Source organism: Somniosus microcephalus, chromosome 2, assembly GCF_052327205.1.
Source record: "Somniosus microcephalus isolate GS21.2 chromosome 2, FLI_Smic_1.0, whole genome shotgun sequence".
In the NCBI taxonomy this organism is placed as follows: Eukaryota; Metazoa; Chordata; class Chondrichthyes; order Squaliformes; family Somniosidae; genus Somniosus; species Somniosus microcephalus.
In genome coordinates, this window is record NC_140988.1 from 78,007,653 (window position 1) to 78,020,407 (window position 12,755).

The 12,755-nt window shown below is 51.3% G+C and overlaps 2 protein-coding genes and 1 non-coding gene across 5 annotated transcripts in view; 2 read left to right on the top strand and 1 right to left on the bottom strand.

The window, feature by feature from the left end:
• Positions 1–871: 871 nt before the first annotated feature.
• On the top strand, positions 872–2,320 carry LOC147122771 (uncharacterized). The gene has a single exon (XM_085963882.1). The coding sequence runs from the start codon at positions 872–874 to the stop codon at positions 2,318–2,320; it is 1,449 nt and encodes a 482-aa protein (XP_085820008.1).
• A 6,347-nt stretch (positions 2,321–8,667) lies between these two features.
• On the bottom strand, positions 8,668–8,738 carry trnag-gcc (transfer RNA glycine (anticodon GCC)). The gene has a single exon. It is a non-coding gene; the product is annotated as a tRNA-Gly (tRNA).
• A 94-nt stretch (positions 8,739–8,832) lies between these two features.
• tmem144b (transmembrane protein 144b) overlaps positions 8,833–12,755 on the top strand; it is a 175,608-nt gene continuing 171,685 nt past the window's right edge. For 2 of the 3 annotated variants that reach the window (XM_086010601.1, XM_086010610.1), the window contains exon 1: positions 8,835–8,960. In XM_086010601.1, coding sequence (XP_085866727.1) covers positions 8,857–8,960 — 104 coding nt within the window. In that variant the 5' untranslated portion in view covers positions 8,835–8,856. Of the gene's footprint in view, positions 8,961–12,755 lie in introns of all 3 variants that reach the window. The other variant, XM_086010619.1, reaches the window with a different exon arrangement.

A 12,755-nucleotide genomic window follows, 5' to 3' on the forward strand; every position in this document is an offset into this window, starting at 1 on the left:
GTGATGATACTCACCTACATGGGGACCTGCACCGGACGCCGAGGGGACACCGAGAAGTCCCTGGTGTACGGGTGTTCCGGGGGCAGGGCGCCAACCGTAACCACGGGAGAAGGGATCATGGAGGCAGAAGACCAGGCCACCTACTTCCACGAGGGAAGATAGCCTGGGTGGTTGGGCTCGAATTCCACCCGGTATTCGAGCCACAAGAGCTTTACTTACGGAGAGGCCTCCATCCCCTGTCCGAACATCGAGGTGGCCACTTCCCGGGTTAGGGTGACAGAGGGGAAAAGGGTGTGTTTGACATGTAAGGGGGAATGTACCTTTAGGACGCTGGTGGTGGCTCAGGAAATTGAGCACGGACATCGAGGACAGGAGTTCAGACTGGGAACGTCTGAGCAACGATACCTACCGGACCATCACGGGGTCACCGGGGGAAGTCACTGTGTGTTGGGAAAAATGGTGGGCCTACGACGAAGGGATGTACGTATGCCTATGGGGATCAGCCCAAGTATGCCCAGCGGGGCTGTCCATCGCCTTTGCCAGGTGGTGGCAGGACATGGGGTACGGGATGGAGTGGGATAGAAGCGGGGAAGCTTGCGTCACCCCTCGTATCCGAGTGGCCATCAATGCCACCGAGCTCCTGGCTCAGGTGAGGAAACCCCTACCCACGCCCAAATCCATTGATGCCCACGGATGTCCGACCACCACTAGGGGACCTGGGAATGGGTTGGTATTAGTACCGACGGGTAAGTTGGTGTACCAGGGAGTGCACTACGCAGTCGCATCTGTGGTCCTTAACCTAACAGAATTTTGCCTACCTGCGTTCTGCCCCCGGAAAACCGAGTTGCTGTATCAGGCTCTGCTGAGGGAAATGTTCCGAAGCTTCTATGAGCTGGATTTCAGGGACATCAGTGTGGCAGACCTGTACACAAAAGAAGACACAACCGAGAGGGGCAGACAGCACAGGGGGGTTATGAACGATGTTTTCACTGGGTTTAATACCGGGGCCTCAGTTATGAACAGCCTGGATGATGTGCAGCTGGCCCTACAGATTAATGGGCTAAAGTCTCAGCTGCGCAGCATCCTAGGGAAGGAGAATGATGTTTTGGGCTCCACGCTTCACGAAGGGGTGGCTATGACTGTGCACCTGAAGGAGATTGTTGCCCAGCTAGAGGCTCATGCTCGGGCGATAAACACCTTGATTAAGGAGGACCGGCTGGCCTCCAATCAGGCGGCACAGAATGAGGTGTGTGTGCTCTATGGGGCCTGGTTGCTGGGAGAGGGCCACAGTAACTTGGAAGACCTTAGGCAAGGTCGGGTCCCCTCCTGGATCAGCAACCGGCACCTGGAGGCACTGCAACCCTATAGCCGCACCCTCAGCCCATGCCAGCTCCGAGTGGCATCGGAGGCCTATCCTGTCCCGGTTGACTGTGGGAAATCCAACCACACTATTATGGGTGTGGTTGTGCGAATGCCAGTGATGGGGTCATCCGCCAGACCAGCACCCCTGTATCGTGTGGAGAATGTCGGGGTCATTCATGGGGGGGTACACGTCTGTTTCACAACGGTCCCACCCTATGTCATTGTGTGGGAGCACACAGTGACGGGTACTGACTTGTCTGGCTGCCGTAGCCGGGGAGCACAGGTGATACTGTGTCCCCAGCACTTGAACGCCTTCAGGAGGTCACAATGCGGGTTTAGCACTGCTGGGGCCGAACCTATAAATTGCACAATGGAGGTAATGGCGCCTGGCCATGTGCCTCCACAGATAGCATATGTAGGTGGTGGGACATATTGTGTCACCACGACTGCCCACCTGTATAGGCACGGCCCGAGTGAGTGGTGTGATATACCGGACGGCAGCTTTTGCTTTAAACCTAGGGCAGAAGTTCAAGTGGCCCAGGAAAGGATCATTCCAATCCCGGAACCCTCCACAATTCACCTCACGGTACAGCACAATGTAAGTGACTTGCAGAACTATGTTGCCCGGTTTGGGTACTCTATACCACTCTTACCTGAGAAACTCACTGCCTTATTGAAGGCAGTGGACCTCAGTCAAAAACATTACTTCACCCTTGAACAGAAAAACAAAGACATAGCTCTTGGGATTGCAGACATACAGTCACCCGCGTGGTGGGAATGGGGAACAAGGGTAGATATCCCTGTCTGGCTTCGCGTGGCCTCCCACACGCTGGTAATTGTACAACTGGTCATTGTAGTGTATCTCATTATAAACACCTGCAAAGCCAGAAGAGCCCTCAAAGCACACCGGTATCTGAAATTATTCAACAAGCAGCAACAGAAGGACAGCCTAGTATAACCATGAGAAGAATGCCCTTTTGTTTCCAAGCATTCTTTCCTTGTCGGAAACAAAGAGGACCATTCTGATGCACTGTATCACAGCACTATTCGCACCCGGAGCTGGCTAATACCATACACTATGTAAGCTATCAAAACTTATGTACGGCAGATCACACAGTGCGAACTTACGCCATCACAGATATATATCTTATACTGTATCGATATGGTGAAAGCTGTACAACTTTGCAGGAAAGGACGCAAGGAACACACGCAGCATGGGGTATTTTGTTATGCTCTATGTATTGGAAAAATGTAATACCTTGTTTTGATGTATACCTGAAAGTGAATATGATTATTTTTTTTGTTTTTGTTTTTACACTAACTTTGTAAGGGTTATTAGTTAGAGTAAACAACGGGGATCACTGACACTTGGTCGGCCTTTGGGTTTTCTTACATGCCAATTGACACATCCCAGCTATACCCGGTTGTGTCAAGATGGTGGACTGTAGGGTTCAAAAATCCACAACCATGTTTTACCAAAAATTGGATTGCCCTATACAGTTTAAAACCAACATTTTCGGCCAAGGCAAAGGTCCCGACAAGCAGGCTGGGATATGCCTGGGACATCCGAATACAGGGGACTGTGGCTCAGAGGCGAGCCATAGATATCGGCCAATCGAAGCAGAGTGCATTCTCAAAGGCCAATCAGGGGACTGAGTCAGACCTGAAGTGAGGAAACCCCCGGCCAATGGGGACCACCCGGTCCGGGTTTGAATATGTGACTCACCCCTAATCGGGCTATGAATACAAGCCATCATCACCTTAATCAACTCGGACTAGGGACAATAGTCTTGGGATCACTACAGTTAAGAGGTGGCCCAAACTAATCAAGTCCCAGGACTGACACAATGGGGCAGCAGACTTGGAGGAGACGATGCGCACTCAAAACAATACCCCTGTCATCACACCTACCTGTGTAAATATGGAACACAAGAAGGACCAACGCTGAGAGAGAACTATTACCAGAAGAACGAACAGGAGAGCGAGTTAAGACGCTGAGGGAAAAGACGAGCCCGGGAGGGACGAGCTGGGGTGAACTAACATCTAAAGAACTCCAACCGCGCTGAGGAGAAGATCCACCATCAGGCCCCAGGCTCAATCGGTATACTGAAGGTTTACTCCGCTACCAGACGGCGCAACATCGCTGCAAGAAGCCGTACCTTATACCGACTCCCGTTCCGGGGACCTCGACAAGAAGACACCAACGACCGAAGTGGTTGTGGAAGATGGCATTCACTCCAGTCATTTCGGGAACCTTTTCCATCAAGCACAAACCAACTAACGACAACCGACCGAAAGCGCAATCAACAAAACCAAACTTCGAGAAAACCCGACCAGACGCAGCAAGGTCCTCTCCGAGGTTCGGGGTACGGCGAACCCCGAGGCACAGGTCGAATTCTGACGACGACAGCAACAACAACAACCCAACAACCGCACTCAAAATTCCATCTGTCAAGGGAGGAGGCTGTGAGTATAATCCAAGGGCCTGCAACTGTCAGTCTAGTTTAGGTGGGAAAGTGGGTTGGTGGGATTGGACTTGGTAAAGATAAAACTGTGTAAACATTCTCGTTGTGTCCATTCTCTCTCATATTTTATTTATCTATATATATAAAGGAATCATTCTGTCTGTCTATCTGTCTGTCCTTCTGTCTGTCTGCCCTCACGTGTGCGTCTGTCCGGCTATGCGCTCGAAAATTACAGAGCGTACCTACGCGTGCGTTATGTCGAAAGAAAGCTCACCATTCCAAAACGATGGTAAGCGTATTTACGTTTCGGCCGGACAAAAATTGTGCCCGCGGTATCCGAAAAACCTTCAACATTCCGCTCATTAGCATCTCATTATCCGCTCATTAGCGACAGAGTGACCTCGAGGTCGACCAATCGTACGCCGGGTTGCTGGCGCGTGCGGCCTGGGCCTTCTACGGTAGAGTGACGGGACGATTGACCAATCCTACGCTTCGGTCACATGACGGTTGACCAATCGGTGCGTGTGTGGGCGGGCCTTCTCGTTCTGAACTGAGGTGAGTTGCCGCCATCTTGATTCCAAACTTTTCCTTTCTTTTTCCCCGCTTTCTGCATCTTTAAAAAAAACGTTGCTTTTAAACACATATTGTTTTTAAAAAAGTTAATTACTTTCTAAATCTTTTATCTAATCTCATTAATTTTCCTACCTTTCCCCATTTTTCCAGGTAGGCCTCGAAGCCTCGGCCTCTCCTCCGCACCCACGCCCGAGCTAGGCACCTCCCGGCCCCAGTCAACAAGCGGCCCCCGATCACCGCCATCTTTGTGAAGGCTGGAGGGGCGGGCCTCAGCCGAGCGCCGCTACCCGCCGCCATCTTAGTAAAGGCTGGTGCGGCGGTGCGGCACGGAGCTCCGCGGAGCAGGAGCGCGGCGGCGTCTAACTCTTCCCCCCCCCCAGTCTGTCTCTCTCTCTCTTCCCGCGCCTCCTGAATGCGCGGGGGAAGAGGCCCGGGCACCGTGGCCGCTTTCGGAGACTTCAACTCCGTGACAGGTGAGGAGGGTCTTTGTTAACGCAATCGGCCGCTCAGGCCCAGAGATCGGGAGGCGGAGGAGGGTTACCAAGGCAACCGGGGCTCGGGGCGGGGGGCGGGGTCTCTCTGCTCTTGAAGCCGGCTCGGGCGGGGGGGCGGGGCTCCAGAGATCGGGCCTCCGGAGATCGCGGGGGGGGGGCGAGCCTCTGGAGATCGCGGCGGGGGGTGCGAGCCTCGGGAGATCACGGGGGGGGCGAGCCTCGGGAGATCGCGGGGGGGGGGCGAGCCTCGGGAGATCGCGGGGGGGGGGAAGGGGGCGAGCCTTGGGGAGATCGGGGGGGAGATGAGAGGGGGGGAGGGGGGCGAGCCTCGGGAGATTGCAGGGGGGCGAGCCTCGGGCAGATCGCGGGGGGGGGAGAGGGGGGTCGAGCTCGGGAGATCGCGGGGGGGGGCGAGCCTCGGGAGATCGCGGGGGAGGAGAGGGGGGAGGGGGGGCGAGCCTCGGGAGATCGCGGGGGCAAGCCTCGGGGGGGGCGCGGGGAGTGAGCCTCGGGGGGGGGGGGCGAGCCTCGGGAGATCGGGGGGGGAGGGCGAGCCTCGGGAGATCGGGGGGGGCGAGCCTCGGGAGATCTGGGGGGGGGCGAGCCTCGGTGGGGGGCGAGCGTCGGAGATCGGGGGGGGGCGGGGCTCGGGAGATCGGGTGCGGGCGGGGCTCAATAGATGGGGGTGCGGGGGCTCGGGCGATCGGGGGGGCGGGGCTCGGGAGATCTGGGGGGGGGCGAGCCTCGGTGGGGGGGCGAGCGTCGGGAGATCAGGGGGGCGTGGCTTGGGAGATCGGGGCGGGCGGGGCTCAATAGATGGGGGTGCGGGGCTCGGGCGATCGGGGGGGGCGGGGTTCGGGAGATCGGGGGGCGGGGCTCGGGACTCCCCCCCTCCCCTCCCCCCTTCCCCCCCCTCCCCCCCCGCTCCCTCTCCCTTCCCCCGCTCCCTCTCCCCTCCCCCCGCCTCCCCTCCCCCTCCCCCCCTCCCCGCCTCCTCCCCCTCCTCCTCCCCCTCCCCCTCCCCTCCCCCCTCCCCTCCCCCCATCTCCATCCCCTCTCTTCCTCCAGTCACTCTCTCTCTCTTCCCCCCAGTCGCTCTCTCTTCCCCCAGTCGCTCTCTCTCTTCCCCCAGTCGCTCTCTCTCTCTCTTCCAACAACAACATGCCCTCGAAAAAGCCTCGGCACCGCCGGGCACTCCAGCTAGTATAGTTATAAATGTGTGTGTGTGCTTATTACGTTTGTGGTAGAACTTACCTTGGCAAATAAAATTGGTTGTCACCTGTTCTTTTTCCAAGGACTACTTGTCTCCGAGTGTCTATTTAAAGTGTATCGTTCTCCACCCAAATTCTGGAGTTAGAACCAGATAGGGGCATTAGGGCGCTTCGAACCCGCCAAACAAGGGAACAGCAGACTAGGGAAAAGAGAGAGGACTCCAGGAGCACTTGGGCTCAGGAGTACCCCACAGATTAGGTATAAACTGTGTGGGTCGCCACCGTATTTTAGTCCTCCTCTATAAGCTGTTGTTCTCTATCTCCTTAGAGGGTGTTTAGTGACACCCGACCTGCAGGCTAACATAAGCTGCAAGTGTATAAAGGAGACCGAGGCCCAATACATCAACAGGCACTAAAGACCCCTGCAATTGGGCAGAGCAGCGCCCCATCCCCCTACACATCTCTGACTCTTCCCTTCCCTTCCGCAACTTCTCCATCTCTGGGGATAGGTTATTGACAAACATTCACTACAAGCCCACTGACTCCCACAGCTACCTGGACTACACTTCCTCCCACCCTGCCTCCTGTAAGGACTCTATTCCATTCTCTCAATTTCTCCATCTCTGCTGCATCTGCTCTGAACGATGCCACCTTCCATGCCAGTGCTTCCGACAGGTCTTCCTTTTTCCTCAACCGAGGATTCCCCTCTTCAGTGGTTGACATGGCCCTTGACCGTGTCCGTTCTATCTCCCGCACTTCTGCCCTCACCCCTGCCCCTCCCTCCTGGAACCACGATAGAGTTTCCCTTGTCCTCACCTTTCACCCCACCAGCCTTCACATTCAATGGATCATCCTCCGCCATTTCTGCCACCTCCAGCGTGATCCCACCACCAAACGAATCTTCCCCTCACCTCCCCTTTCAGCATTCCGTAGGGACCGCTCCCTCCGTGACACCCTAGTCCATTCCTCTATCACCCCCAACACCCCTTCCCCTTCGCCCGGCACCTTCCCATGCAAGCGCAGGAGATGCAACACATGCCCTTATACCTGCCCCCTTCCCACTGCCCAGGGCCTCAAACACCCCTTCCATGTGAAACAGCGATTTACTTGTACTTCTTGCAATTTAGTATACTGTATTCGCTGCTCACGATGTGGTCACCTCTACATTGGGGAGGCCAAACACAGATTGTGTGACCACTTTGCGGAACAGCTCTGTTCAGTCCGCAAGGCGGGACCCCGAGCTTCCGGTCGTCTGTCACTTTAATTCACCGCTCCACTCCCACTCAGACCTCACCATCCTCGGCTCTTGCATTGTTCCACAGAAGCTCAGTGTAAGCTCAAGGAACAGCACCTCATCTTTTGATTAGGCACTTTACAGCCTTCTGGACTCAACATAGAGTTCAACAATTTCAGATCATAACCTGGCCCCTTCATAAATATATTTTTTATCCACACTTTTTGTTTGTGCCTTCTGTTCTTCTCTCCACATGGCAGCTGTCTTTCATTCTGCCAGCGCAATTTACACTTCATCTAGAGCCATCCTTTGTTTCTTAACCTGTCCCATTACCATCTCCTTTTGCCTTGAATATCTCTTAATGTCTCTTAACTTCTCCTGCCTTCTAACCTATCACAGAACTTCCCTTTTGTTTTCATCCCCTCCCCTATTTCCCAGCCCCTACCCTTGCTTAAAAACCTGTTCCATTTCCTGCTTTTTTCCAGTTCCGACAAAAGGTCATCGACCTGAAACGTTAACTCTGTTTCTCTCTTAACAGATGCTGCCTGACCTGCTGAGTATCTCCAGCATTTTCTGTTCTTATTTCAGAATTCCAGCATCTGCAGTCTTTTAGAAACATAGAAACATAGGAAACAAAGATAGGAGCAGGAGTAGGCCATTCGGCCTCTCGAGCTTGTTCCGCCATTTAATGCGATCATGGCTGATCATCCAAATTCAGTACCCTGTCCCTGCTTTCTCCCCATATCCCTTGATTATTTTTGAATCTTTGATTCCAGTTTACCCAGGCCAGATCCATTCTCATGCCACTGAAATTGGCCTACCCCCAGTTAAACATTTTTACTCTGGATTGCTCCCTGGCCTTTTCCATAGCTAATCTGAACCTTATGTTACGATGAGCACTGTTCCCTAAATAACAACAGAAAATGCTGGAAAAATTCAGCAGGTCAGGCAACATCCGTGGAGAGAAATTTGAGTTGACGTTTCGGGTCGAAGTTTTGAAGAAGGGTTTTGACCCGAAACGTCAACTCAAATTTCTCTCCATGGGTGTTGCCTGACCTGCTGAGTTTTTCCAGCATTTTTTGTTGTTATTTAGGATTTCCAGCATCTGCAGTATTTTGCTTTCGTACTGTTCCCTAAATGTTCACCTACTGACACTTGCTCCACTTGACCTTAATTGTACTATAGATAAGAGACAGACTGCGCAGTAAAATAAACAAGTCTGAATTTTGTTTATATCATGAAAACCATATATTTTAAATTATGTCACCAGGTCTTTGGCCCTAATTTTATAACATTGTTTTGGAGAAAGGGGATGGGAAAAAAAAAGTTGCATTGGCCGGGAATCGAACCCGGGCCTCCCGCGTGGCAGGCGAGAATTCTACCACTGAACCACCAATGCATATAGAAAATAGATGCAATGCAAATAATGGACACTACGAGGCAGGAATGATATCATCCCTGCCACAACAGCCGGAGTCTCATACTGCGGCCCGCCGCTGTCGGATGCTGCAGTTGCTATGGAGACGCCGAGGCGCCAGGCCCACACCAGCGGCCTTCCTGCAGGCGGCGTCCGTCACGTGAGCGCCGAGCAGCTGATCACGGTAAATGGTGCAGGAGGAGAGTGAGTATTCCGGTCAGAGGTGGGGCAAAAAGTGGCCCCGGTCAGTGGCCCTTGCTAGAGTCTGCGGTGAAATGTTTCGGTTGGGTCACTGGTTCATGCGGAGGACGGTGAACCCGCACCTCCCAGCGGAGGCGGCTGCCTGCTTCATGAAACACACCTGGGCCCTGATATTGGAGATTGTTGCCAGTTCCTGGAGTGTGGAGCTCCCCGAGCGGTGGCTTTAGTTAGGTTACAAACTGCCTTTGTGTATCCCCCCGCCACCAACCATTGGTGGTCATGCCTTTTCCTACATTAAAGGCGCTATATAAATCTAAGTTGATGCTGGTTAAATATTGTAATATGATTAGTACAGATTTTTCTATGCTGTTAAAGTTAGCTCTCAAAATAACTGAGGCTAATGGCACTCGCCATTATTTTACGCAAATGATACAGCGACTTCTATCAACATAAGAACATAACATAAGAAATAGGAGCAGGAGTAGGCCATTGGGCCCCTTGAGTCTGCTCCGCCATTCAATAAGATCATGGCTGATCTTCTACCTCATCTACACTTTCCTGCACTATCTCCATATCCCTTGAATCCCTCAATATCCAAAAATCTATCGATCTCTATCTTAAATAAAACGACTGAGCCTCCACAGCCCTCTGGGGTGGAGAATTCCAAAGATTCACCACCCTTTGAGTGAAGAAATTTCTCCTCATCTCAGTCCTAAATGGACGACCCCTTATTCTGAGACTCTGACCCCTGGTTCTAAATTCTCCAGCCAGGGGAAACATCCTCCCTGCATCTACCCTATCAAGCCCTGTAAGAATTTTGTATGTTTCAAAGAAATCAGCTCTCATTCTTCTAAACTTCAGAGAATATAGGCCTCTCCATGCACTCTCTCCTCATAGGACAATTCCCCCCCCCATCCCAGGAATCAATCTGGTTAACCTTCGTTGCACTCCCTCTATGGCAAGTAGATCCTTCCTTAGGTAAGGAGACTAAAACTCTACACAGTACTTCAGGTGTGGTCTCACCAGGGCCCTATATAATTGCAGTAAGACGTCTTTATTCTTCTACTCAAATCTTCTTGTAATAAAGGCCAACATTGCTTTCCTAATTGCTTGCTGTACCTGCATGTTAACTTTCAGCGATTCCTTCTGAACACCAACATTTCCCAATCTCACCATTTAAAAAATACTCTGCTTTTCTATTTTTCCTACCAAAGTGAATAACTTCACATTTCTTCACATTATATTCCATTTGCCATGTTCTTGCCCGCTCACTTAGCCTGTCTATATCCCCTTGAAGCCTCTTTGCTTTCTCCTCACAATTTACATTTCCCACCTTGCTTTGCATCATCAGCAAACTTGTATATATTACATAAAATAACAACAGAAAATGCTGGAAATACTCAGCAGGCCAGGCAGCATCCGTGGAGAGAGAAACAGAGTTAACGTTTCAGGTCTGGGACCCTTCATTACATTTGGTCCCCTCAGCCAAATCATTGATATAGATTGTGAATAGCTGAGGCCCAAGCACTGATCCTTGTGGTACCCCCACTAGCTACAGCCTGCCAACCCGAAAATGACCTGTTTATTCCTACTCTCTGTTTTCTGTCCGTTAACCAATCCTCACTCCATGCTAATATATTACCCCCAATCCCATGAGCCCTAATTTTGTTTAATAACCTCTTGTGTGGCACCTTATCAAATGCCTTCTGAAAATCCAGATACACCACATCCACTGGTTCCCCCTTATCTATTCTGCTAGTTACAACCTCAAAAAAACCTAATAGATTTGTCAAACATGATTTCCCTTTCATAAATCCATGTTGACTCTGCCCAGTCCTATTATTATTTTCTAAGTGCCCTGTCACCATGTCCTTAATAATAGATTCTAGCATTTTCCCTACTACTGATGTCAGGCTAACTGGTCTGTAGTTCCCCGTTTTCTCTCTTCCCTCCTTTCTTATATAGTGGGGTTACATTTGCTACCTTCTAATCCACGGGAACCGTTCTAGAATCTATGGAATTTTGGAATTCACTATCTCTATAGCCACCTCTTTTAAATTCCTAGGATGTAGGCCATCGGGTCCAGCGGATTTATTGGCTTTCAGTCCCATTAATTTCTCCAATACTTTTTTTTTTACTAATACTAATTTCTTTCAGTTCCTCATTCTTGCTAGACCCTTGGTTCTCCACTATTTCCGGGAAACTTTTTGTGTTTTCTTCCGTGAAGACAGACACAAAGAGCTGGATTTTCCCAGCCCTGAGGAGGCGGGTTTGGAGGCGGGACTGCTGGGAAAATGAGAAAAATTGGGAGCTTGTCCCAACCCCACTCCCGACCCACCTATGAACCATTTTCTTGGAAGGAGGGTCCCCAATTCGCGCAGGGACCTGTCCGAGAGCGGGAAGGGGATTAGAGCCAATTAACTGCCTGTTAACAGGTAGTTAACAGGCAGTTAAGAGGCTCTTTGCCATTTTCAGCCTGCTGATGCAGGCTTCCCGATGGTGGGAAACCCCGCCAGGGTCAGCGAGGTGAGCTGTGAGTCTGCCGCAGTGTAAGTGTGCAAATGACAGCTGCAGAGGTAGTGTGATGGGTGCAATTGTGCACAGGTAAGTATGACAGGTGAGAGAATGTAGTGAGAAACATTTTATTCTCTTTATATGTATCTGCAGGTGACAAGATTTGATGTTTCTGTGAAGCCTCATCTGATCGGGAGAATTGACAGATGGCTTCTGCAATCTCACATGTAGCTGCCATCTGTTTTCTCCTAAGGAGTATGTCATTGGTGAGCCTGGCTGAAAGGGCTCACCTTTGGACAGTGATCGTCAGTGTTTGACAGCACCTCAATGCTGTCAAACACTGACAATTCACCTGTCAAAAAAATTATGGGGCCTGTCCCTTTATGAAAACCGGCATATGAAGCGTCATGCACTGACGTCATCTGACACTGGCTTTCCCTTAATTGTCCAACAAGGCCAATCAAGGGAAAATAGCGTCTGTTCTTCAGACGTCGCTGGGGGCGGGACTAGAACCCGGAAGGCAGCAGTCCCACCCCCAACTTGTCTCAGCTGGCAAAATCCAGCCCAAAGTATTTGTTTAATTTCTCTGCCATTTCTTTATTCTCCATTATAATTTCTCCTGTCTCAGTCTGTAAGGGACCCACATTTACTTTCGCTAATCTTTTCCTTATTACCTACCTATAGAAGCTTTTACAGTCTGTTTTTATATCTCTTGCTAGTTTACTCTCATTCTATTTTCCCTTTCTTTATCAATTTCAAGGGGCAGATGTGTGGTTAAACGTGGATATCTAAAAATTGTGGTTGGGGGCGGCGGGGATATACAAAGTGAGTTTGTAACCTATTAAAGCCACTGCTTGGTGAATTCTACACTATCCGGTAAATGGCAACAGACAATCTCCACTATCGGGGCCCGGGTGTGTTTTATGAAACAGGGAGCTGCCTCTGGTTCTTTAGCATCCGCTGTGAGTTCCGGTGCGGGTTCAGCATCCTCCACACAAACCAGTGACCCAATGGTACCGCTCTGCCATTGGCTTTGTGAAATCGGCATCTTACTGCCTGCCTCACCACTGAAATGTATCGGTGTGACGCAATGTTCTCTGTAATTTGTTTTTGGTTGCGCCGCCCCTTTAAGTGGCTGCGCGGCCCATTCACAGCAAAAGCCGGTCCCAGGCTGCGCGAGACTGGCAGAGCGCCGTGCCGCTTATAGGGAGCGTTGCTGTATTTGCATGGTAGATATGAAGAACTAAATTTGCCACAGAAAAGTCGTGTCATTTCACATCTTAA